The sequence below is a fragment of the Mobula hypostoma genome, chromosome 19 (assembly GCF_963921235.1).
Source record: "Mobula hypostoma chromosome 19, sMobHyp1.1, whole genome shotgun sequence".
Taxonomy (NCBI): domain Eukaryota; kingdom Metazoa; phylum Chordata; class Chondrichthyes; order Myliobatiformes; family Myliobatidae; genus Mobula; species Mobula hypostoma.
Window position 1 is genome coordinate 24,317,428 of NC_086115.1, and position 24,074 is coordinate 24,341,501.

At 39.9% G+C, this 24,074-nt stretch overlaps 1 protein-coding gene across 5 annotated transcripts in view; it reads left to right on the forward strand.

Moving 5' to 3' along the window:
* Positions 1–24,074, forward strand: part of jmjd1cb (jumonji domain containing 1Cb) — a 200,990-nt gene that overhangs the window by 22,178 nt on the left and 154,738 nt on the right. For all 5 annotated transcript variants that reach the window (XM_063071549.1, XM_063071550.1, XM_063071551.1 and 2 more), the window contains exon 2: positions 15,663–15,827. In XM_063071549.1, the coding sequence (XP_062927619.1) occupies positions 15,663–15,827 (165 nt within the window). The remainder of the gene's footprint in view (positions 1–15,662; positions 15,828–24,074) is intronic.

Here is a 24,074-nt window from a genome sequence, read left to right on the forward strand (position 1 = left end):
ATTTTCGCTGCAATGATAAAGTACTACTTTAATTTTGAAAAGGTATGTAGGTTTAGGGGATATTTGCAGGATGGTTTGAGTGCTTACAAACAACTGTATGATAGAAAAATGCATGAGGCTCAGCAGTCAATCAAGCCTTCCACATCAGCCACAGCAGACGACGAACCTCGATCTTCGACATCGAGGCGGGCAGTCACAGGAAAAGATGAGCTGCCTGCCCCGATCGACGATGAGATGACGCCCCCGTGTCCCACCACCCAAACACCCGGGCTCCGGACAGAAATTTACCGATTCGCGGAGAATACAGCGGTAGCCGGGAGGCACACAGCACATCTTTAAGAAAAAAGCCGAAATAAACAAGCTAATTAATTAGGTGCCGCCGACATGTAATTGTTGGCCCAGATCAGTGCCGATTTCTGATTGCATTGCCTCTGATCTGGGCCGACAATTACGTGTTGGCGGCACCTAATCAATTAGCATGTTTATTTCGGCTTTTTTCTTAAAGATGTGCTGTGTTCCTCCCGGCTACTGCTGCGTTCTTTGTGGCAATGTATCGGGTCGGCGGCCCGGAGGGTGGGGCCACTGCACCACCCAACCTGCGACAACTCAGTCTAACACACCATCATCAGTGTGCTCGGCAAGCTGTCTTCCCGATTCTGGTAAGTGATACTACACTGTACATACATTAATTCTACTTTATATAGGTTGTGTATTTTTATGTGTTATTTGGTAGATTTGGTAGCCTCATAGCTTAAAGGTTACTGGAGAGCGCGTTTATGCCAACAGCGCTTGCATGAGATTTTCTGCCGAGAGTGCTTGCGTGAGATTTTCGCTACGGAGATCTGTGCAGGCGATCGTTGTAGAGAAGTATTTCTGCTTTATATAGGCTGTGTATTTATCTTATCATTCCTGCTTTTACTATATGTTACTGTTATTTTAGGTTTTATGTGTTATTTGGCATGATTTGGTAGGTTATTTTTGGGTCTGCGAACGCTCACAAAATTTTCCCATATAAATAAATGGTAATTGCTTCTTCGCTTTACGACATTTCGGCTTACGAGCCATTTCATAGGAACGCTCTACCTTCGGATGGCGGGGGAAACCTGTACCTAGATAACAGAAAAACATGCGACAGGCTGCTGTTTATTTATTATAGCTTGGTGTTCATTTCTGTAATACCCTTAGTATTAATCTCTAAACCTGGCCTCTGTATCTCCCTCTGCAACTCGGCTTCCTCATTGGGAGACTAATCAATATAGTCATAGTCATAGTCATACTTTATTGATCCTGGGGGAAATTGGTTTTCATTACAATTGCACCATGACTAATTAAATAGTAATAAAACCATAAATAATTAAATAGCAATATGTAAATTACGCCAGGAAATAAGTCCAGGACCAGCCTATTGGCTCAGGGTGTCTGACCCTCCAAGGGAGGAGTTGTAAAGTTTGATGGCCACAGGCAGGAATGACTTCCTATGACGCTCTGTGTTGCATCTCGGTGGAATGAGTCTCTGGCTGAATGTACTCCTGTGCCCAACCAGTACATTATGTAGTGGATGGGAGACATTATCCAACATGGCATGCAACTTGGACAGCATCCTCTTTTCAGACACCACCGTCAGAGAGTCCAGTTCTATCCCCACAACATCACTTGGTAATAACAGCTCCCCCTCACTAACAATGAACACAAGCATGTTTCAAGGATGTGTGCTTAACCCACTGTTATACTCTCTTTACATTCATGACTGTCCAAAACTTCAAAGTAAATTTATTATCAAAGTACATGTATGTCACCATATATGACTGAGATTCCTTTTCTTGTGGGCAATCACAGTAAGTACAAGAAACGCAATAGAATCAATGAAAGTCCGCATTCAACAGGGCAAACAACAAACAATGTGCAAAAAATCCAAACTGCAAATACATAAAGAAAGAGAAAAAAGGTATTAATAATAATAAAAACAAATTAATAAGCAATAAATATAGAAAACATGAGAAGAAGAGTCCCTGAAAGTAAGTCCAGTTTAGTGGGAACAATTTAGTGATGGGGTGAGTGAAGTTATCCCCTCTGGTTCAAGAGCCTGATGGTTGAGGTGTAATAATTGTTTCTGAACTTAGCGGTGTGGGTCCTGTGGCTCCTGTACTACCTTCTTGTTAGCAGCAGCAAGACCTTGCACTCTGTCATCAAGATTTAATTTGATTTTGTACTTTAGGAACAGTTAGTTGGGAAAATACACTGGAAATGGTGTGCAACTTTAAGTTCTTGGGAGTCAACATCTAGGAGGATCTGCCCTGGGACCAGCACATTGATGCAATCGTACTGAAGGCAGGATTGTGGCTCTATGTCCTTAGGCGTTTGAGGAGATTAAGTATCTCACCAAAGACACTTGAAAATTTCTACAGATGTAAGACAGAGAGCACTCTAATTGGTTACATCACAGCCTGTTATGGAGGACACAATGCATAAGATTGAAAGAGGCTGCAGTGGGTTGTAGGCTCACCCAACTCCATCATGGGCACAACACTCCCCAACATCGAGTATATCTTCAAAATGCAGTGCCTGAAGAAGCCAACACCCGTCACTAAAGACCGTTACCATTCAAGACATGCCACCTTGTCATTATTATCAGGAATGACATACAGGAGTCTGAAAACCCACACTCAGTGATTCAGAAGTAGCTTCTTTCCCTCAGCCATCAGATTTCTGAACGCTTCATGAACACTACCTCATTATTCTTTTTGAACTGTTTATTTTGTAATTTTTTATTATAAAATCTGTCCATTGTGTGCAAGTCACAAGTCATTCGTCTGAAGGATTAGGAATAAAACTTGGCACTGTCTACAATGAATGTTGATCAGTATTTCACTCACAACTTACTCCCTCCACCCCTAGTACATTGTCAATAGTGTGTCCTATCTATGAGACACCCTTAAAGGAACTGTTATAATTGTAATATATCACAAGGAAAGCGAGCAGCATCTTTGTGTTCTTGGTAAGCTAAAGAGATTTGGCATAATACAGAGAATTCTTTAAAAACTTTTAAAGAATTGTACTGTTTAAGCTATCCTGATTGGTTGCATCATTGTCTGATACAGAAGCTTGAATGCGCAGGAATGTACGAAGTTGTACAGAGTAGTGGATTCAGCCCAATACATCACTGGCATATCTCTCCATCATCGGCAGTACATAAATGAAGCGCTTCTTCAACAAGGCAATATCTATCATCAAAGGTCCCCCACCACCCAGTCCACGTCATATTTTTGTGGGTATCATCGGGCAGGAGGTACAGAAGCCTGAAGTCCCACACCACTACGTTCATGAACAGCTACTTCCCTTCAACCATTCGGTTCTCAAAACAAACTGTGCAATCCTCATCCCAACCTCAGTATAGCAAAACGATGAACATTTTGCAGTACAAATTTTTTTTCTAATTGTGTTCTTTCTTGTTTAATTTTTGTGTAATTTGTATATAATTTATTTTTCCTCTGTATGTTGTGTAACTGATGTTATGTGTCTTTGATACTGCTGCAAATAAACTTTTCATTGCACTTGCACATAGACATGGTTGTGCATTATGAGAATAAACTCTACTTTGACTGTGAAAAAATTTCCATTCTCCACAGCTTCTATCCTAAAGACAAAAGCGGAAATTGCAAGGGTTCTCCCTCAGCCAAGTCATTCTCCTTCCTTGTTAGGAAATATGTCACCCTTTTATCATTGATGGGATTAATACATCATTAATGTAGATCTGAACAAAAGATATTACTTGTTGGAAAATAGTTTTCTTATTGAGTTTTATCAATGAGGAAAAAAAAGTTTCAATTGAGTGTAAATCTTTTATTGCCTGATGTTTTAATATTCATAATTAAGTGAGCAGCTACATTCATTGATCCCATATTGTGCAAATTTAACTTTTATCAAGTTTTCCAGATTGTAATCTGATCATTTTACAGATAGTTCCTTATTTTTATCACATTAGTGCTAAACAAGATGATGCATTGTAAGTGATTGGTGAAGGAAAATTTTGGTAACTTTGTATAACAGCTTCTTTATATTCACAAACAATATGTTTCTGTAGCTTTATTTTGGAATTAAAAAACAAAAATGAAATCGCTGATAAGCCACTCAAAGTATAAAGCAGGTGACTAATATGTTGGCCAAAATAATGGCCATAACTAGAGTTTCAACGAAAAAAATAGATGCTTGACATTGCTTATTTTGGAGCCGTGGGGCAATATTTGCATATGATGCCACTGCATTGATTGTGTCGAAATACAACCAGCATCACTCCTTTGCCACATCCTCTTCAGTGCAGTGACATGAAGAGCACTCTTCTTTTGCATGGCATTTTTTCTGAACCACTGCAATGTGTCAATTTGTAGTAGCATTGACCATTTCCATAAAACATAGAGCAGAATTAGGCCATTTGGGCTATTGAGTCTGCTCTACCATGCGATCATGGTTGATTTACTTTCCCTCTCAACCCCATTCTCCTGTCTTCTCTCCATAACCTTTGAACCTCTGCTTTAAATATATTCAGTGACTTGGCCTCCCCATGTATTTCTGGCAATGAATTTCACCTGGCTAAAAAAATTCCTTTTCATTTCTGTTCTAAAGGAATCCTTCTATTCTGAAGCTGTATTCTGTGGTTCTGGACTCTTCCCCGTACTGGAAACATCCTCTCCACATCCACTCTAGGTTTTTCAATATTTGGTAGGTTTCATTGTGATCTCCCCCTCATTCTCTTAAATCCAGTGAATGCAAGCCCAAAGTCATCAAATGTTCCTTGTGTGTTAACCCTTTAATTCTTGCATTCGTTCTCATGAACCTCCTTTGGACCCTCTTTAATGACATAATTCTTAGATATGACACCAAAAAACTGCTCACAACACTCCAAATACTGTCTGACCAATGCCCTGTAAAGTGAACATTATATCCTTGCTTTCATATTTTAGTCCTCTGGAAATGAATGGAGTCATTGGATTTGCCTTTCTTACTACTGACTAAACCATCAAGTTAACCTTTAGGGAATTCTGCACTAGGGCTCCCAAGTCCAATTTCTGAATTCTCTTCCTGTTTAGAAAATAGTTTATGCCTTTATTCCTTCTACTAAAGTGCATAACCATACTCTTTCCAACACTTATTCCACTTGCTACTTTGCCCATTCTCCTAATCCTGTCCAAGTTTTTCTGCAGTCTCCTTGCTTTCTCAACACTACCTGCCCCTCCATCTATTTTTGTTTTACCTGTAAACTTGGCCACAGAGCCTTCGTCCAGGTCATTAACAAATTACATATAAAGCCCCTCACCCAGGTTGTTAACTTATAACAGAGTGGACCTAGCACTGATTTCCACCCGCCCTCCCTTTGGGAACTGGTCATTGGCAGCCACCCAGAAATGGCCCCATTTATTCCACTCTTTGCCTTCAGTCAATCAGCCAATTTTAGTCCATGTTAATCTTTCCTGTAATACCATGGGCTCTTATCTTGTTTAGCAGCCTTGTGTATTGCACATTGATAAAGGCCTTCTGAAAATTCAAGGAAAACATCATCCACTGACTCTCTTTTGTCTATCCTGCCTATTATTGATCATTGTAAGTTGTGCTGTGATGAGGCTAGGGTTAAATAGGTGGCTTCGTGGCACAGCTGTTTGGACTGGAAGGGCCTGTTCTGCACTGTATCTCTAAATAAATAAATAAACAAATTCCTCTTTAAGGAAACCATACTGACTTCAGCTTATTTTACCATGTTCTTTCAAGTGCCTTGAAACTTCATTCTTAATAATGGATTCCTAACTTATAAGAACATAAGAAATAGGAGCAGGAGTAGGCCATCTGGCCTGTCGAACCTGCTCCGCCTTTCAGTAATATCATGGCTGGTCTGGCCATGGACTCATCTCCGCCTACCTGCCCTTAACCCTTAATTCCCCTACTATGCAAAAATCTATCCAACCTTGTCTTAAGTATATTTACTGAGGTAGCCTCCACTGCTTCATTGGGCAGAGAATTCCATAGATTCACCACTCTGTGAAAAGCAGTTCCTCCTCATTTCCATCCTAAATCTACTCCCCGAATCATGAGGCTATGTTCCCTAGTTCTAGTCTCATCTACCAATGGAAACAACTTTCCTGCCTCTATCTTATCTATCCCTTTCATAATTTTATGTTTCTATAAGATCTCTATTTTTTGCTGAATTCCAGTGAGTACAGTCCCAGGCGACTCAATCTCTCTTCATAGTGTAACCTCCTCATCTCTGGAATCAACCTGGTGAACCTCCGCTGCACCGCCTCCAAAACCAGTATACAGCTGGCCCCCATTTTCCGAACGTTCGCTTTATGACACCTCGCTGTTACAAAAGACTTGTATTAGTTACCTGTTTTTGCTAACAGAAGGTGTTTTCACTGTTACGAAAAAAGGCAGCGCGCGCCCGCACAGCCAAGCTTCTCCCCCGGAACTGCATTCTAGCCGGCATTGCTTAAACACTTGCTTTATCTCGATTTATTTTGTGCATCCGTTAGCAAGGTGAGTTCTAAGGTATCGGAAAAGCCTAAAAGAGCTCGTAAGGGTGTTACACTTAGCGTAAAGCTAGACATAATTGAGCGTTTTGATCGAAGTAAGGACATTGTCCTTGCGTTGAACTTGCCTGCGTCCACCATTCGCACTATTTATACGCAGAGAGAAAGAATTTTGAAAGCTGCCGATGTTACTGTTGGTTCTGCTCGTAGCAGAGTGGTCTCTCTTAGTCGGCATCCAATGATGGATAAAATGGAAAGTCTATTGCTTGAGTGGATTGATGGGTGTACAAAGCGTGGTGTTCCGTTAAGTTTTCTTATACTTAAGGAGAAATCAGTCTGTCTTTTTAATAAGCTGAAGCAGAAAGCACTAGACGATGATGAAAGTGGAATTTAAAGGTAGTTATGGGTGGTTTGATCGGTTTCTGAGGCGAGGGCAGCTTCATAGTTTAAGCAGTGGTCCCCAGCCTCCAGGCCGTGGGCCGATACATTGCCGCGAAGAATGCAGTTGTGCAGCGGTAGTTGGAACGCACCCAGCACATCTTTAAGAAAAAAGCCGAAATAAACAAGCTAATTAATTAGGTGCTACCTGGCACGTAAATGTCGGCCCAGATCAGAGGTGATTGCCGATTGCGTCAGGTGGTTATTCGTATAAGCAAGTGTTTAACTGTGACAAAACTGCAATTTATTGGAGTCTTCCCGATTCCGGTAAGTGAAACTACACTGTACATACATTATTTCTACTTTATATAGGCAGTGTATTTTTATGTGTTATTTGGTATGATTTGGCAGCTTCATCGCTTAAATGATACCGGAGAGAGTGTTTCCACCGGGAGTGCTTCCGCGAGATTTTCGCTGCGCTAGACAGTGCTGCAGAAAAGTATTTCTACTTTATATAGGCTGTGTATTTATCATATCATTCCTGCTTTTACTATACATTACTGTTATTTTAGGTTTTATGTGTTATTTGGCATGATTTTGTAGGTTATTTTTTGGATCTGGGAACGCTCAGAATTTTTTCCCATATTAATAAATGGTAATTGCTTATTCACTTTATGACATTCTGGCTTAGGAACCATTTCATAGGTACGCTGTACCTTCGGATAACAGGGGAAGCCTGTATACTTATTCAAATAAGGAGACCAGAACTGCACAAAGTTGTCCAGGTGCGGCCTCACCAGTACTTGTATAGTTGCAGTATAACCTCCCTGCTCTTAAACTCAATCCCTCCAGCAATGAAGGCCAACATTCCATCTGCATCTCTCTCTGCAGACTCTCTGTATCTTATACACAATTTGCTTTTCCACTCAATTTAATATCATCAGCAGATTTAGCTACACTACACTCTGTCCCCTCGTCCAAATTGTTAATGTATATCGTGAACAGTTGCAGGCCGAGCACCGACCTCTGCGGCACACCGCTCACCAATGATTGTCAACTGGGGTAACACCCGTGTATCCCAACTCTCTGCTTTCTATTAGTTAACCAATCTTCTATCCATGCTAATACATCACCTCCAACTCTATGCATCCTTATCATATGGATAAGTCTTTTATGTGGCACCTTATCAAATGCCTTCTGGAAATCCAAGTAAGTAACGTCCATCTGTGCCTCTCTATCCACTGCACTCATTATATCCTCAAAGAACTCCAGTAAGTTTGTCAGAGAGGACCTGCCTTTATTGAATCCATGCTGTGTCTGCCTGATGGTATCATTTCTTTCCGGATGTCCCGCTATTTCTTCTTTAATGATAGTTTCAAGCATTTTTCTCAACTACAGATGTTAAACTAACTGGCCTATAGTTACCTGCCTTTTGTGTACATCTTTTTTTGAAAAGTGGCATGACATTCGCCATCTTCCAAGCCGCCGGGACCTGCCCAGAGTCCAGAGAATTTTGGTAAATTATCACCAAAGCCTCTGCTATAACTTCTGACATTTTTTTAGTACCCTAGGATGCATTTCCTCAGGACCATGGGACTTATCTATCTTCAGGACCACGAGTTTGCTCAGCACTACCTCTTTAGTGATAGCTATTGTATCAAGGTCCTCACTTCCCATCGCATCCATAACATCTCTCTTTAGCATGCTAGACGTGTCCTCCACCATGAAGGCTGACACAAAACAGTGATTCAAAGCCTCTGCTATTTCTTCATTACCCAATATCAATTCCTCCTCCTTGTCCTCCAAGGGACCTACGTTCACTTTAGCCACCCTTTTCCACTTCTTATAATTACAAAACCTTTCTACTATCCGGTTTTATATTTTCTGCTAGTTTATTTTCATAATCTATCTAACCTTTCTTTATTGTTCACTTAGTAGTTCTCTGCTGCTTTTTCAAGTTTTCCCAATCTTCCAGTTTCCCCACTAATCTTGGGAATTTTGTGTGCACAAACTTTTAGTTTGATGCCTTCTTTTATTTCTTTAGATATCCAAGACTGGCTCTCCCCACCCTTGCTGTCCTTGCTTTTAACTGGAATATTTGAATGCAGAATACAGGGTTTATAGCAAGATTCTTGGAGGGAACAGAGGGATCTTGGTGTCCACATCTGTAGCTCCCTCACAGGGGTAGAGTTCAATAGCTGTGAAGGAATATTGCAGTTCTATAAAACCCGGGTTAGGCCACATTTGGAAAATTGTGTTCAGTTGTCGGTGCATCATTATGGAAAGGACAGTCGTTTTAGACGGTGTGCAGAGGAGATTTACAAGGAGGCTGCCTGGACTAGAGGGCATGTCTTATGAAGATAGGTTGAGTGAGCTAGGACTTTTCTCTTTAGAGTGAAGGGGGATGAGAGGTGATTTGACAGGAATGTACAAGATGATAAGAGGCATGGGTAGAGTGGATAGCTAGAGACTTTTTCCCAGAGTGGAAATGGCGAATACCAGGGGACATAATTTTAAGGTGATTCGAGGAAAGTATAAGGGGAATGTCAGAGGTAATTTCTTTATGCAGAAATTAGTGGGTGCATGGAACACGCTGCCAAGGGTGGTGGTAGAGGTAGATAAATTAGGGACAATTAAAAAAAAACTCTTGGATAGGCACATGGGTTTTAGAATAATAGAGGCTATGTAGGAAGGATGGATTAAATTGATCTTAGAGCTGGTTAAAAGCTTGGCACAATATTGTGGGCTGAAGGGCCTGTACGGTGCTACTATGTTCTATATTTATAATAAGGAATGCAGAAGGATATAATGAGAGTAACACAAGGGGGCAAACCAGTCCAGCTGCAGCATGGGCCTACCTGTGTGTTCAACAGCAAGCACGAGGTAGAGCTGAGTGGTCCCACATTCAGTGAATTAGATCATTACTCTGAATTCCTGTCATACCATATTATGAATAGTGGCGTACAATAATTGCTGAGTGAATGATCCATCCTCCTCTTAAGATTTGTACCATCACTGAAGCCAGTTTTCTGTCATTTTGATTCACACCACATGATATCAAACAACAGCTGAGAGCACTGTGCAAGACCTTGCAATATACCAGCTGTAGTACTCAAGATTTCTGTTCCCGATTTGCTTTGCCTTTGGCCACGTTATCCTAGTAGTTACATCATGGCAATGTAGATGCCATTGTTGCAACTCTGCTGGTTTTGTTTAAGCTCACATCTGAAAGAAAGGGTTTCCAGAGTGAAATGTTGCATCAGATAATGCACTGAAACTTTAGCCTAAGATGTTAGAGCTGGCACTAAACCAGGAGACTTAAATCTATTTAGTTAATGTGATTACAATGAGCATTATATCATCTGTAGCAGTGATTGGAGCAGAGCAAGATCAGGCTACTTGCTTAGAATGCATGTTGATAGGATCTTCCACAATAAGAGATAAGCACTTTGTAAGAAAAGTTCTTGTGTACCATAGCTTAGCATATGCATTTAATTTTCAGAGTCCCAATATTTTATATCAGAGCCTTGTAGTATTTTGGAATAAACATTTTGTCCATGAAAATTTGATATTTAGTGATTTAGTGACTTAATCTTAGCTGTTGGTTTTGGATTGCAGAATTGGTTAGTATTTGCCTCAGATGAAGTAGAATAGTTTATATCTGCTACAGTTTCTAGTATACTGAAGTAACTTGATTTGAACAGTTTTTTAAAAAGATTCTTCTTGTGTAATGACTTCAGTTGCCTTGGCACTTTCATTTCTGAAAAATTCAGTATTAAGATAATCTATTTCAGTTTCTTTAAATTGTATGTGAACAATAATGTGAGACTATTACATTCAGGAATGCTTAACATTTATTGGTTTCCAAATACAGACTTGAAATCAATACACAATCAAATTTAGGACCTTAATTTCATATCAATGGGCTGCTGTAGGCTTTTGATATGTGCAGTTACATATTGTACATGGGTTGATGGTTGCCACAGGTATTTAGGATTGTCAAAGAAAAGTACTTGGCTGATTTATATTTAAACAAAACTAATTTATGCTGACTGTCTGATATCATATAAACTACAATGCTTTTTTCACATTTATAATATTTAAATTTGAAGTTTGGTAGAAATTGCCAGAAGATTGTTAATTGCTCTTAATGTATTGTAACGAATTTACATTGCTGTTGGAAGGGAAAAATTATTTAAACATTTTGAGACAGTTGACTTCCAAGTTAGACTTGAAAATTTTTAAAACGTTTACCCATGAACCTATACTTATGATTTGCATGTAATGTAATTTCATGAAGAAGGTCTTTCAAAATTGCAAAAGTTTGTAAATACAGATTGAGTACCCTTTATCTGAAATGCTTGGGGATTTTGGAATATATAATGGGATAGCTTGGGATCGCCATAATTTCCAACTGAATTTGTGTTATACGTGTTGATCAAACCTATCTACTTAACAGTAAAAATAGTTACATTCCATTAATATCATGTAAATATAATGTATGCAGGGTAACAAAAGCACAACAGCAGCATCGGGAGAATACCTGAATCAGCTGTTGAACAAGAACAAACAATGGCAGGCTTTCAGTCTCTGTTTATGATGCTGTGATTTGATTAAAAGGTTACAATACACTATATCTGCATTTTACTTATTTTAGGTTTTTCAGTATGTAAGATATAAAAGCAATCAGCAATGTAGACAGCCTCTGGTGTTAGATTTTCATCAGCGGCGATCTTGGCAAACTCAATGAATTTCTCTGCTGCTTCATGATAAAATTTCTGCTGCCATCCTGCTGAATATTCATAATTGCCTTCATTTTTCAGTTCGTCGTGGTAGATCTGTGCTTTTCTCATGATAAGCATACCATTAGGAGGCATAAGTTCACTCCAATGCTGATGAATCGACTCCTTCAATACATGATCGAGATATTAATTTTTTGCTTTACACAGTATTTTTCTATTTTTCTTAAAGTTTTATTCATTACATACGTGAGATTACGTCTGTGGTACACAGAGACCTGCGCATTGACTGGGAACCTTCCCAGTGCCTTGTGGAATTTTCTATTTGAGACATCATGTCGGTGCTAAAAAAAAAATTCAGATTGCAGAAGTCTTCAGATTTTGGAATTTTGGATAAGGGGTACTCAACCTGTATGTGTTTCCTGGTTCACAATAGTGATATTTGGCTTTGTTTTATATCTGGATTAGTGAATTATTGACTTTTGAATGTATGAACATTATTCTGCCAAAGGTGCAAAATTAAATCTAAACTATAAGAAGTTGTGAAATACAGGCAAAGTATTTGCTTGATTCAATGAAGAATTATAGTCTCTACTTTGGATTACTTTGTGTGGAAATTTACCTTTTCAGCATATTGGCATCATCCAAAAGTAATTTTGGATACTAAATAAAACTCTATAGGTACTTTCTCAATTACAAATATATGACTGAAGTACAAAGAATATTAGTTTTGGTTTAGACAGAGTGGTGTTACAACAACCTCTCTCATAACATCAGCGAGATTGTGGACTTTAGGAAGTGGAAGTTGGTTGAACACAAACCACTGATTGGTGAGCAGTGGAAAATTAGATTAGATTAGATTATGAGGACATTCAGTCCTCGTTTATTGTCATTTAGAAATGCATGCATTAAGAAATGATACAATGTTCCTGTAGTATGATATCACAGAAACACAGGACAGACCAAGACTAAAACTGACAAAAACCACATAATTATACCATATAGTTACAACAGTGCAAAGCAATACCATAATTTGATAAAGAGCAGACCATGGGCACGGTAAAAAAAAGTCTCAAAGTCCCGATAGCCCCAACATCTCACGCAAACGGTAGAAGGGAGAAACTCCCCCTGCCATGAGCCTCCAGCGCCGCAAACTTGCCGATGCAGCATCCTGGAAGCACCCGACCATAGCGGACTCTGAGTCTGTCCGAAAACTTCGAGCCTCTGACCAGCCCTCCGACACTGAGCACCGAGCACCATCTCTGCCAAGTGCTTTGACCCCGCCCCGGCTGCCGAGCAACAAGCAAAGCTGAGGACTTGGGGCCTTCCCCTCCGGAGGTTCTGGATTGCACAGTAGCAGCGGCAGCGAAACAGGCATTTCAGAAGTTTCTCCAGATGTTCCTCCATGCTCTCACGTCTGCCTCCATCAAATCAGAATTGTGCACGGCACCCTACGACAGATAACAGATAGTCATCACCGGTGTGGCCGCTGCACGTTGCGTCGTGCCTCCATCTTCTCCTCTTCATCTTAGCTGATTGACCTTGGTGCAACACATCGATACAATCACGAAGGAGGCATGTCAGCGACTATTATGAGTTGGAGGAGGGTTGTCACCAAAGAATCTTGTAAATTTCTATCAATGTAGTACAGAGCATTCTCAGATGGTAATGAGGGTAGGGAGTGAGATAAATTGGCTGGTTGAGTGTGTTGCAACAACAAACTTGCACTCGATATCAGCAAGGTCAAGGAATTGATTGTGAACTTCAGGAAGGGGAAGTTGGGAGAACATACGCCAGTCCTCATTGAGGGGTCAGCAGTGGAAACGATGAGCAGCTTCAAGTTCCTGGGTGTCAACATCTCAGAAGAGCAATCATGAAGCAACACTATTATGAGTTGGAGGAGATTTGGTCTACAGATGTACTATGGAGAGCATTTTGACTAGTTGCATCCCACCTGCTTTGGAGGCTCCAATGTGTAGGGTCGCAAGAGACTGCAGATGGTTGTAAACTTGGCCAGCCCCATCACGGACACAAGCTTCCCCGTCATTGAGGACATCTTCAAAAGGTAGTGCCTCAAGAAGGTGACATCCATTGTGAAGGATCCTCACTATCTGAGGAGGAGGAGAAGATGGTGGCGCGACGCAGTTTGCGCGGCCACTCCGGTGAATGATATCTGTAATCTGTCAAGTAGGATACTGTGCATCTGATTTGATGCAAACAGACGTGAGAAAATGGAGGAACATCTGAAGAAACTTCTGAAATGCCTTTATCACTGCTGCTGTTACTGTGTGATCCAGAATCTCCGGAGGGGAAGGCCCCGAGTCCTCGGCTTTGCTTGTTGCTTGGCGGCCGGGATGGGGTTGAAGCGCTCGGCAGAGATGGTGCTCGGTACTCGGTGTTGAAGGGCTGGTTGGAGGCTTGAAGTTTTCAGACAGACTCAGAGTCGGCTGTGGTCGGGTGCTTCCAATGCATCGACAGTTGTCGGTGCCTGGAGGTTTATGGCAGGGAGAGTTTCTCCCTTCTGCCGCCTGCTATCGGGGACTCAGGAGTCAATCGGAACATTGAGACTTTTTTTTTACCGTGGCCATGGTCTGCTCTTTATCAAATTATGGTATTGCTTTGCACTGCTGTAACTATATGTTATAATTATGTGGTCTTGTCAGTGTTAGTCTTTGGTTTGTCCTTTTTTTTGTGATATCATACTGGAGGAACATTGTATCATTTCTTAATACATGCATGCATTTCTAAATGACAATAAACGAGGACTGAGTGTCCTCATAATCTAATCTAATTGAATCTGAGAAATGGCCTCTACTAATTACTATCAGCAGACAGGAGGTACAGGAGCTTGAACCACATTCAACGTTTTAAGAACAGCTTATTCTCCTCTGCCATTAGGTTTCTGAATGGTCTGAAAACTACATCGCTATTCTTCTTTTGCACTATTTTTTTTATTGTAGTCTGTAGTAGTTTTATGTCTTTGCACTGTATAGTGTCATAAAACAAATTTCATGACATATGTCAATGATTATAAACCTGATTCTGATTCTGGTTGCATTACCTCCTGGAATGGAGACTCCAATGCACGGGCTCACAAAAGACTGCAGAGTTGTAGACTCAGCTAGCTCATCATTGTCACAGCCTGCCTACCATGGAGGGCATCTTCAAGAGGCGATGCCTCATGAAGGCGGCATACATCATTAAGGACTCTCACCACCTGGACATTTCCTCTTGTTACTACCATCAGGGAGGAGGTACAGGAGCCTGAAAATCCACACTAAATGATTCAGAAAAAAGCTGCTTCCCCTCTGCCATCAGATTTCTGAATGGTCCATGAACACTACTTCATTATTCCTTTTGCACTATTTATTCATTTTGTAATTTATAATAATTTTATGTCTTTGCACTCTACTGCTGCTGCAAAATACCAAATTTTATGCCATATCAGGCAGTGATAATAAACTGGATTCTGCCTCTGAAGGTATACTTTTTCTGGCAATGTGTCAGTTTGAAATTGCTCATGCTAGGACTTACTTTCAAATAATGTTCAAAATAATAGGAGAATTCTCTGTAATATTGTCACTCACATAGAGCAGTAGAGTGACATGACTAGAAGGCAGATCAGAATTGTGTTAGTTACAATTGAAATTGGTCTTAAAGACTTGGTATGTACATTTTGGCTGTGTAAGTACAAAGGTTGGTACTCCAGCAGTTTCTTGTGTATTTTGAGTTGAATTATTAGCTTTCTTTTGACAACAGCATAGTTTTTAAAGCTTAAAGTTAGATGTTTTTAAAATGGAGCTTAGTCATTAATTAAAATTTTCACATTACTGTTTATTTTTAATATGTTAATCTTGGTAAGGGAATCTGAGATTAATGATTAAAAGCCACCGTGATTTTTTAAATTTGTGGCAATAAGATTTTAAACCTCTACTTTTGAGCTTCAGTATCATTACAGAAAACAATTCACATTTGAATTGAGAAATGCAAATGATTAAGCGGTCTGAGTTTTACTTTTAATTTTCCCTAGGCTTATGTGGAATTTGATGATCTAGAATGGGAAAAACGTGAATGGGTTAAAGTCTATGAGGACTTCCAGATTTTCTTGGTCGAGCACCAGCTGGTCTGGGCTAAAAGAAACAACCCCAGCCAGTCTCAGGGATCAAAGAATAAGCAGATTGAGTGGCCCGCTTTGGTAAGTTTTTTTCAAGCATTGTGATATTTAATTGAACCAAGCATAAATGTTATTCTCATATTGCTTGGAACTGTTTATTTCTCTTTTGTTTCCCTTTAATTTTCAGTTTTTAGGCAGATTGAAAAATAAAACTAGAAATGCTAGAAATCATCAGCAGGTTAGGCACTTCGATGAAAGGTCAGTATTTGATGAAATATTAACTTTATTTTTCTCCACAGATCTGCCTGACCTGCTGAATATTTTGACATTTTATTATTTCAGATTTCTAGCAATTGCACTCTTAATGCATTGAAAAACCAAATATTTGTAGTTGATAGCATATAATCCTTAATGCATATTTTGTGGAAGGTTTACTGTAAAAGTTGTTTATACTGGAAGCTAGCTAGAATTAATATAGTCCAGGACACTGGGAAAACTGTTTTCGCTCTGGATTGTGCCACAGAATCTTTTATTTACACCTGAAAAAGATGACCAGCTTTCAGTTTAATGCCTTGGCTCAGGTTAAGTCTTAAAGCTCTTGAATTATGAATAATAGCCTGCAACTTTTGAATGTACCGTGGTTCAAGTGCTCTTATCAAAAAAATTAAGGAGCATTCATTGACATGTGGCCAAATAACATGGACAGTGAGGCAACAGTATGGGTTCAGAGAGGGGGACATTTTTGCATTCTAATGTGTATAAATGTTCAGAGCTTGTTCTTTTGTTAATCACAAATCATATTCTCACCTTTACACCAGTTTTGCGCTCTTTCCTAAGAAAACAAAGTATTGCACTGAGTTAGAGCCTTGAAGTCAGTAACTGTTAGTTAGCTCAGTCAAATATTTGCTCTTTTATATAAACCGGCATAATCTGTGTTGGGAACTTACTCAGCAGTGCTGGCTTCACAACTGCAGTCAATCCTAACCCTGCTAAGCATCCACAACTATAGTCCTGAGGCCAGTGATGAGTATGAGGATCAGAGTTATGACTAATTAATTTCCTTCCAAGCAGAAGCACTCGCAGAGCTCAAAGTGCAATGTCAGTTCGGATCAATGTATCAGAGAATGCATTATGACTTTCAAGTTGGCATAGTTAAGTTCTACTGAGAATTATACCTAGGAATTACAATAGTCACAAACCATAAAGGTATCAAAAATCGAAGGGTCCTGACGAAGGGTCTCGGCCTGAAACGTTGACTGCGCCTCTTCCTATAGATGCTGCTTGGCCTGCTGCGTTCACCAGCAACTTTGATGTATGTTGCTCAAAAATCGAAAGACAGTTTTAAAAAACTTCTTTAAAAAGTGTTAACCAATCCAAAAAATGCTTAACTGCCTAAAACTGCGGAGGAGGTCAACGGTCGCTCTCCTTGGGGGCAATGGGCCGTCAGTGGTCAGAAGGTCACAGGTCAGCAGAGCCACGAGACAGCAGCACTGCAGTTGCTCTTCGCAGACGGACTGAGTTTGAACGGCCGCCCTCCCTGGTTCTGGCGGGAGGATAGTTTCTGAGATTTTGAGATTTATGTGATTTTTTGGACTGCAGTTTATTTGCTCTCCTGTAGTTTTCTGTGTTTTCTTTCTTGTTTCTGTTTGGTGGGTTGGGGTTCCAGGTTGGTGATGTGTTGGTTTTTTTGTGAGGGAGGGGTTGGGGATTTGGGGTCTGATGTTCTGGTTGTTTTTTCTGTGTGCATGATCTGTTGATTTTTGTGTGTGGGAGAGGGGGTTGGGGGTTTGGTGCTGTTGGCACTGTAACTTTTTGCAGGGAAGAGATTTGGGGGTCTGATGTTCTCACTTTTTTTGCTAGGGAGGGGGTTGGAGGTTTGGGGCTTTTGATGTTTGGTTGCTGTCTTTTGGACGAGGAATCTGTTGGTTTTTGTGTGAGGGAGGGGTTGGGGGGGTGGTTTGGGATTTGGTCTTCCAGCTACCGTTTTCCTTGTGGGTGATCTGTTAGCTTTTTTTGTGTGAGGGAGGGGTTGGGGGTTTTGTGGTTTGCGAGCTTTGTTTCTTTTTCCTTTTTGTGGGGGGTAAGTTGATGTCTTTTCTTTCAACAACTGTGCCTTTTCTGTATTTCGTGGCTATCTGGAGAACATGAATATCAGCGTTGTATTGTACAAACATACTTAGACAATAAATTGAACCTTTTGAGTCTTTGAACATGCCAATTGATAACTAGGCAGATCTAAGTAAATTCGGAAATGCTCAGCAGAATTTAATGTTAAAGTTAATTCAGTGTTTGTTAGTTTTTGGTATAACAGAAACTTCCTTTCTGAAAAAAGGCAAAGCATGCAAATCAGTAGAAGTGCGTAATTCTAGGTGAGGAGTACTAACAGCAGATAAGGGATTATTTTGAGATTTTGTGGTTGTTTCTCATTCTGTAGGAGAATCAAATATTTTTGATTTCCTATACAGTACTCTAAAAAGGAGGATAAATACAATACTTTTTCTGAAGAAAAGGACATATGATATCCACCAATAAAACAACTGTAAAATATAGTTTAATTTATTTAATTTATTTTATTTAATTTTCATTATAATAAATACAAACTGCCACTTAAACCTGGGGGTATTTCCAAATTACAATGCTACAGCTTCCAATTTTCAAGTCTCTTATATATGTGAATATTGAACATCTGGGTGGGATGTCACAACAATGAGAAAAGATGACTTAGTAAAATGAAGAATTTTAAAAATCCAACAGTGATTTTTGTCAGATGTCAAATGGATTTTAAAAGTCTTCCATTAAACACATACTAGAAACATATGGAATAACTGGTACTTTTGGAAATGGGGACATGTCTTTAGAACATTGCTTTTGTCATTTGTTTCACAGTCATGTTTTCTAATTTCCTGCCACATCGTAAGTTTCCTGCTCTGTGGTATGAAATGATCACTGCTATCTTGGCTAGAGGAATATTTACGAAAAGATGTGTAGTCATTCAGGAACATTGATGGGGTGATCTTTGCATTTAAGATGGAGATATTGAAATTGGGGTGGACTTTTGAAATCAAGAGAGTTTCATGTTGGGCCAGTAGGGGAAATAGGAAATTGAGTTTTACAGAACAATGAGAAAGGAAGAAGGCAAGGAATGGGGAACCTCGGGACACAAAACAGGGGATGTTGGGTAGAATTTTATCAGACTCTGCAGATCCTGGAGTAGCAACAACAATATGGAGTTCTGAAAGTATAGACAGGAATAATTTGTAAATTAGAAGAACCAATAAAAGGAGGGACAAGTTCCTTTACTATATTGTATATTTCTGGTTTAAAACTTTAAGTGCAGAGATGAGAAAGAGATGTGAAAAGGATTGCTTTCCAGGACAGTAAAAGCAAGAGCAACAGATACAATAGAACATCATGTGTGAAATTTCCTCCTAATTTTATGCAATCCAGACAATAACACACTGCTGCTCTTCCAACTTCCTATAACAGACACTAAATGCTGGAGATGCAGCAGGTCAGGTGGCACTTATAGAGGGAAATGGACAGTTGATGTTTTGGGCCCGGGTCCTTTCTCAGAACTGGATAGGAAGCAGGCAGAAGCCAGAGTATAAAGGCAGCGGGGTGAACACAAGCTGGCACGTAAGGTGAGTGCAGGTGAGGGGGTGGGGGAAGCGAGGATGAAAGGGAATGATGTGAGAAGCTAGGAGGTAATAGATGGAAGAGGAAAAGGGCTGAAGAAGAGAAAAGAGGGCAGTAGACTATGGAAGAAAGGGAAGTTGGTGGGGCACCAGAAGAAGGTGATGAGCAGGTCATGAGGGCACAGGGTAAGGAGGCCACAGGTATCAGGGAAAACAAAGACGGGAGAAAGGAAAACAGAGGAGAGTGATTGCCAGAAGTTAGAGAAATAGATGTCAGGTCAGAGACTACCAAGATGGAGGATGAGGTGTTAACTCCTTCAATATATGGCATTAGGGAAGACTGTGGGCAGACTTGTCAGTGTGGAAGTAGGAATGAAATTAAAATGGGTGGCTGCTGAGAGATCCTGACTGCTGTATCAAATGGTGTAAAGGTGCTTGATGAACCGGTCTCCCAATCTAATTACCTACCTCCTCATACCTAGACTTGTGCTCCTCCCCTCCCTCTTTATTGTGACTTTTGCTCTCTTCCATTCCAGTCCTGATGAAGGGTCTTGGCCCAAAACATTTCTGTCCGTAGACGCTGCCTGACCTGAGTTTCTCCAGAAGTTTGGGTGTGTTGCTCAAGATTTCCAGTTATCTGTGGTCTCTCTTGTTTCTAAATTCTACAACTCCTCACTCAATAACATTTAACTGCAGTAGTCCAGGAGAGTGGCTAAGAAGTAGTGAAACCACATTACAAACTCAGTTGCCCACAGAATGGAACGTAGGAGATACATTTCCTCCCACCTTCAAGGACCCCCCCATTCTTTTCTCTCAGTGTCTTATTTGTTCTGATGTTTATACTTTTTAATTCAGTGCTTCTGAAATGAATTCCTTTTTCATTAAATGTAGTTTCCTCTCTACCATAGACAACAGGGCTCTAAATTGTGTCTGCTGTACTTTCCATATTTTTGCTCTCATCCACTTGTCCCCATCTTCTACCCTATCAGTCTCCACATTTGATCGATCATCCCCTGTAACTTTTGCCACTTTCAATGAGATGTCACAACCGGAGATATTTTTCCCTTTCCTTTCAACATTTCAGTAGGACTGTTCCTTCGCAAATTTTTGATTCCTTCTTTCATTCCTCTTCGCTCAGTTCTTTCACTTTCAGCTGAGGAACACATAAAAATGAAGCATATGGCAGGGATAGTGGGAGAGATCTGTTAAGGGTATAAACAATAGAGCGATGCTCTAAAAGAAAATTTAGGAAGGCAAAAAGGGGTTGTGAAATATTTCTGGTAGACAGGATTAAGGTAAAGGGCAGATCCTATCTGACCAATCTGATCAAATTTTTTGAAGAGGTAACAAAGTGTATTGATGAGGGCCATGCAGTAGATGTGGTTTGCTCAGAGGATCTGAGGCAAGTTGATAAATTAGGTACAAAATTAGCTTCGTAGACAGTGATGACAGAGAAATCACAAACAAGGGCGAATCGGCAGATGCTGGAAATCCGAGCAACACACACAAAATACTGGAGGAACTCAGCAGGCCAACAGTGATGATAGAGCATTGATTTGGTGATTGGATGCCATTTACTAGTGCTGTCCAGTTAGGACTAGGACTCTTCCTGTTTGTAATATGCATAAATTATTTAAATGTTGATGTAGTTCAAGTCAGTAAGTTGAATATTGGAGCCGTTCACCATGTTTAGGTTAGTTGTAGCCTACAGGATGATACAGCTGTGTTGCTGAAATGCAAAGTGAGTATTTGTTTTGCTGAAGAACTCCATTCAGTCTGTAAGGGTGACTTTGAACTCCTGATTACTTGTCATTTTAATTTCGTATTGTGCTCTGGTATATCTATCTTTAGCCTCTTACAATTCTTTCAGTGAAACCCAAAATCATTTAAGGAACTACATCATAATGTGTCTGGGCTGGTTACAGTTCTTAGGACACCACACTTAAACAAATTCAGATAGCCTGTCTATTCAGATTTTTTGTCTCAACTGATGTTGATGAAATGTCATCAAATTGTAACGTTAATTTAGTTTTCCACTCTCCATAGATGTGGCCAAGCTTTTGAGTATTTCTAATATTTTCTTTTATTTTAGATTTCACACAATAGCTTCTGGCATTTTAATTTTTTTTTCTACTTTCCATTTGCAGTTTCTTAAGACAAGCTATGATTCACATACCTTCACTGTCTTCTTTCAATTGACATCAACACCATCTGTGTTAATTAATCTCTCTTGATCTTCATCCAATCACCGGTATTCCCGTGTGCTTTGTACCCCTTTCCCTACTCTGCAGCCTAAATCATACTAGTTTAAAAAAAACTTTTTCTAGTTCTTTCCGAACTGTTCAGTTTTTCCACATTTGTTGCCTAACTTGCTGACAATTCCCAAAATTTTCTGTTTCTATTTCAGATTTTTAGCATTTGCAATGTATGGTTTTCAATTACCATTCATGAATAAGTAATTGAAGATGGCCTTGCCATTAATACACATGTCTTGTAAATAATGAGTATGTTGTTTAGGCCAACATCAAAAACTGAATCAGGAATGTTTGCCGGGGGGTGGGGGGGGGAATACGATGGAAATTTCACTTCTTAGATGGCCAAGATGCTAGGTTCTGATGAACTATCTTCAAATTCTCATGCACATAAGATGGTAAAAGCTGCAGCAGCCAGTGGGAGGTGTTAATTCTATTCTCAGTTATCAAAACATGATGGAAAGTATTGTTGACAGTACCTTCAAACATAATTTGCATGTTAATTTGCTTGCTGATATTCTCTAAGTTTCACCATGGCCACTGATATTCAGACATTGTAGTTTTTGTTTGAGTATGGATTAAAAAGGCAAATTTCAGCAATAGGGTAAGGGGCGTGACAGCTCTTGACAGTAAGGCAGCATGTATCACGTGTTGTATCAGAGAGCTCTGGTGAAACAATTATGTAAACAAAAGAGTAAACTAATCTCATGTAAAGTTGTTCCCTGCATAAAGGAAGGGGGTTGTGCAATTATCCGAACTCCGTGATCCTGACCTTTGGTGCTATCTGTGTGAAATTTAGATATTCTCCCAGTGGCCACATGGGTTTCCCCCATTTGCTCTGGTTTCCTCCCACACCCCAAAGACATGTAGGTTGTTAGGTTCATTGGCCATTGTAAATTGCCCCTAGTGTAGATGAGTAATAGAATCTGGCCTGTGAGGAGTAGATGGCCATTTGGAGGGAATAAAATAGGTTAGTGGAGGATTAGTACAAATGCATGGTTGATCTTTAGCAAGGGCTTAATGCTGAAGGGCTTGTTTCCATGTTGTATCTTTATGATCTTGTTAATGCAGGATTTCCTCAAGCAGTGTCCTTGGCTTAAACATCTTTAGCTGTTTCATCAATGATCTATATTCCACACTAAGGTCAGAAGTGCAATGTGTGCAATGCTGAATTCCATGCTCCAGAAGAGATTGAGACCTAGATAGGTTCAAGCATAGGCCATCAAATGACACTCAAGATTTGCAACATGCAAATGGCCGTCTTCAGCAAGTAATTTCAACCATCTAACTTTGTGACATTCGTTGCCATTATAATTGCTGAAACTGTCACTACCATTGTCTTTGGTTAATTCCTGAGCAGAAAGTTAACTAATGTAACAACATGTACACAACAGTTACAAGAAAAGGCCAGAGGAGGGTGTCCCGCATGCAGTGAGTGATTCATCTTCTGATGTACAAAGATTTTCATCAATTTGAGTCACGTCAGAAATGTGATAAGAGTAGTTTCTGTTTGGTCTCGACATCTACATTTCCAACAACAGTCATGAGGCTTCACACCATCTAGAACAAATCCATTCTTGATTTCGTGCAAAATATGCTACACTGCTTGTTTAGATTACTCTTACAGTTCTTCTGAAACTTGAACTTTCTGTAATAAAAAGGTAAGCAGGTGGAATGGTACCTGTATACTGTCTTGATTTGGGGATGTACAATTGCATGAGAAAGTTTATAAACCCTTTGCAATTACCTGGTTTTCTCCATTAATTACTCATAAAATGTGATCCGACCTTCATCTAAGTCACAATAATAGACAAGCACAATCTGCCTAAATTAATAGCACACAAACAATTGTACTTCTCGTCATTACTGAGTACACCATTTAAACATCACAGTCTAGGTTCAAAAAAGTATGTGAACCTCTGGGGTAGTGCCTTCTACAAAGGTTATTTGGAGTCAGGTGTTCCTATCAATGAGATAAGATTGGAGGTGTGGGTTGTCAAGGTACCCTGCCCTATAGAAAAGACACACAAAGTCAGGTTAATGATAGACTCTGCTCTTCTCAAGAAAGATCTGTTTCTGTGCGCCATGTGTCGATCAAAACAAGTTTCAGAGGACCTTGGAAGAATTGTAGAGATGCATTGTTGGACAAGGCTACAGGAAAATTTCTGAAGACCTGAGTGTTCATTAGTCCACAGTAAGATAAATTGTCTACAAATGGAGGAAATTCCGTACTGTTGCTGCTGTCCCTTGGAGTGGGCATCCTGCAAATATCACACCAAGAGCATAATGTGCAATGCTGAAGGAAGTGAAAAAGAACCCAAAAGTAACAGCAACAAAACCTGCAGACATCTCTAGAACTTGCTAAAGTCTCTGTTCGTGTGTCCACTATAAGAAAAACACTGAACAAGAACGGTGTTCATGGAAGGGCACCATAGAGGAAA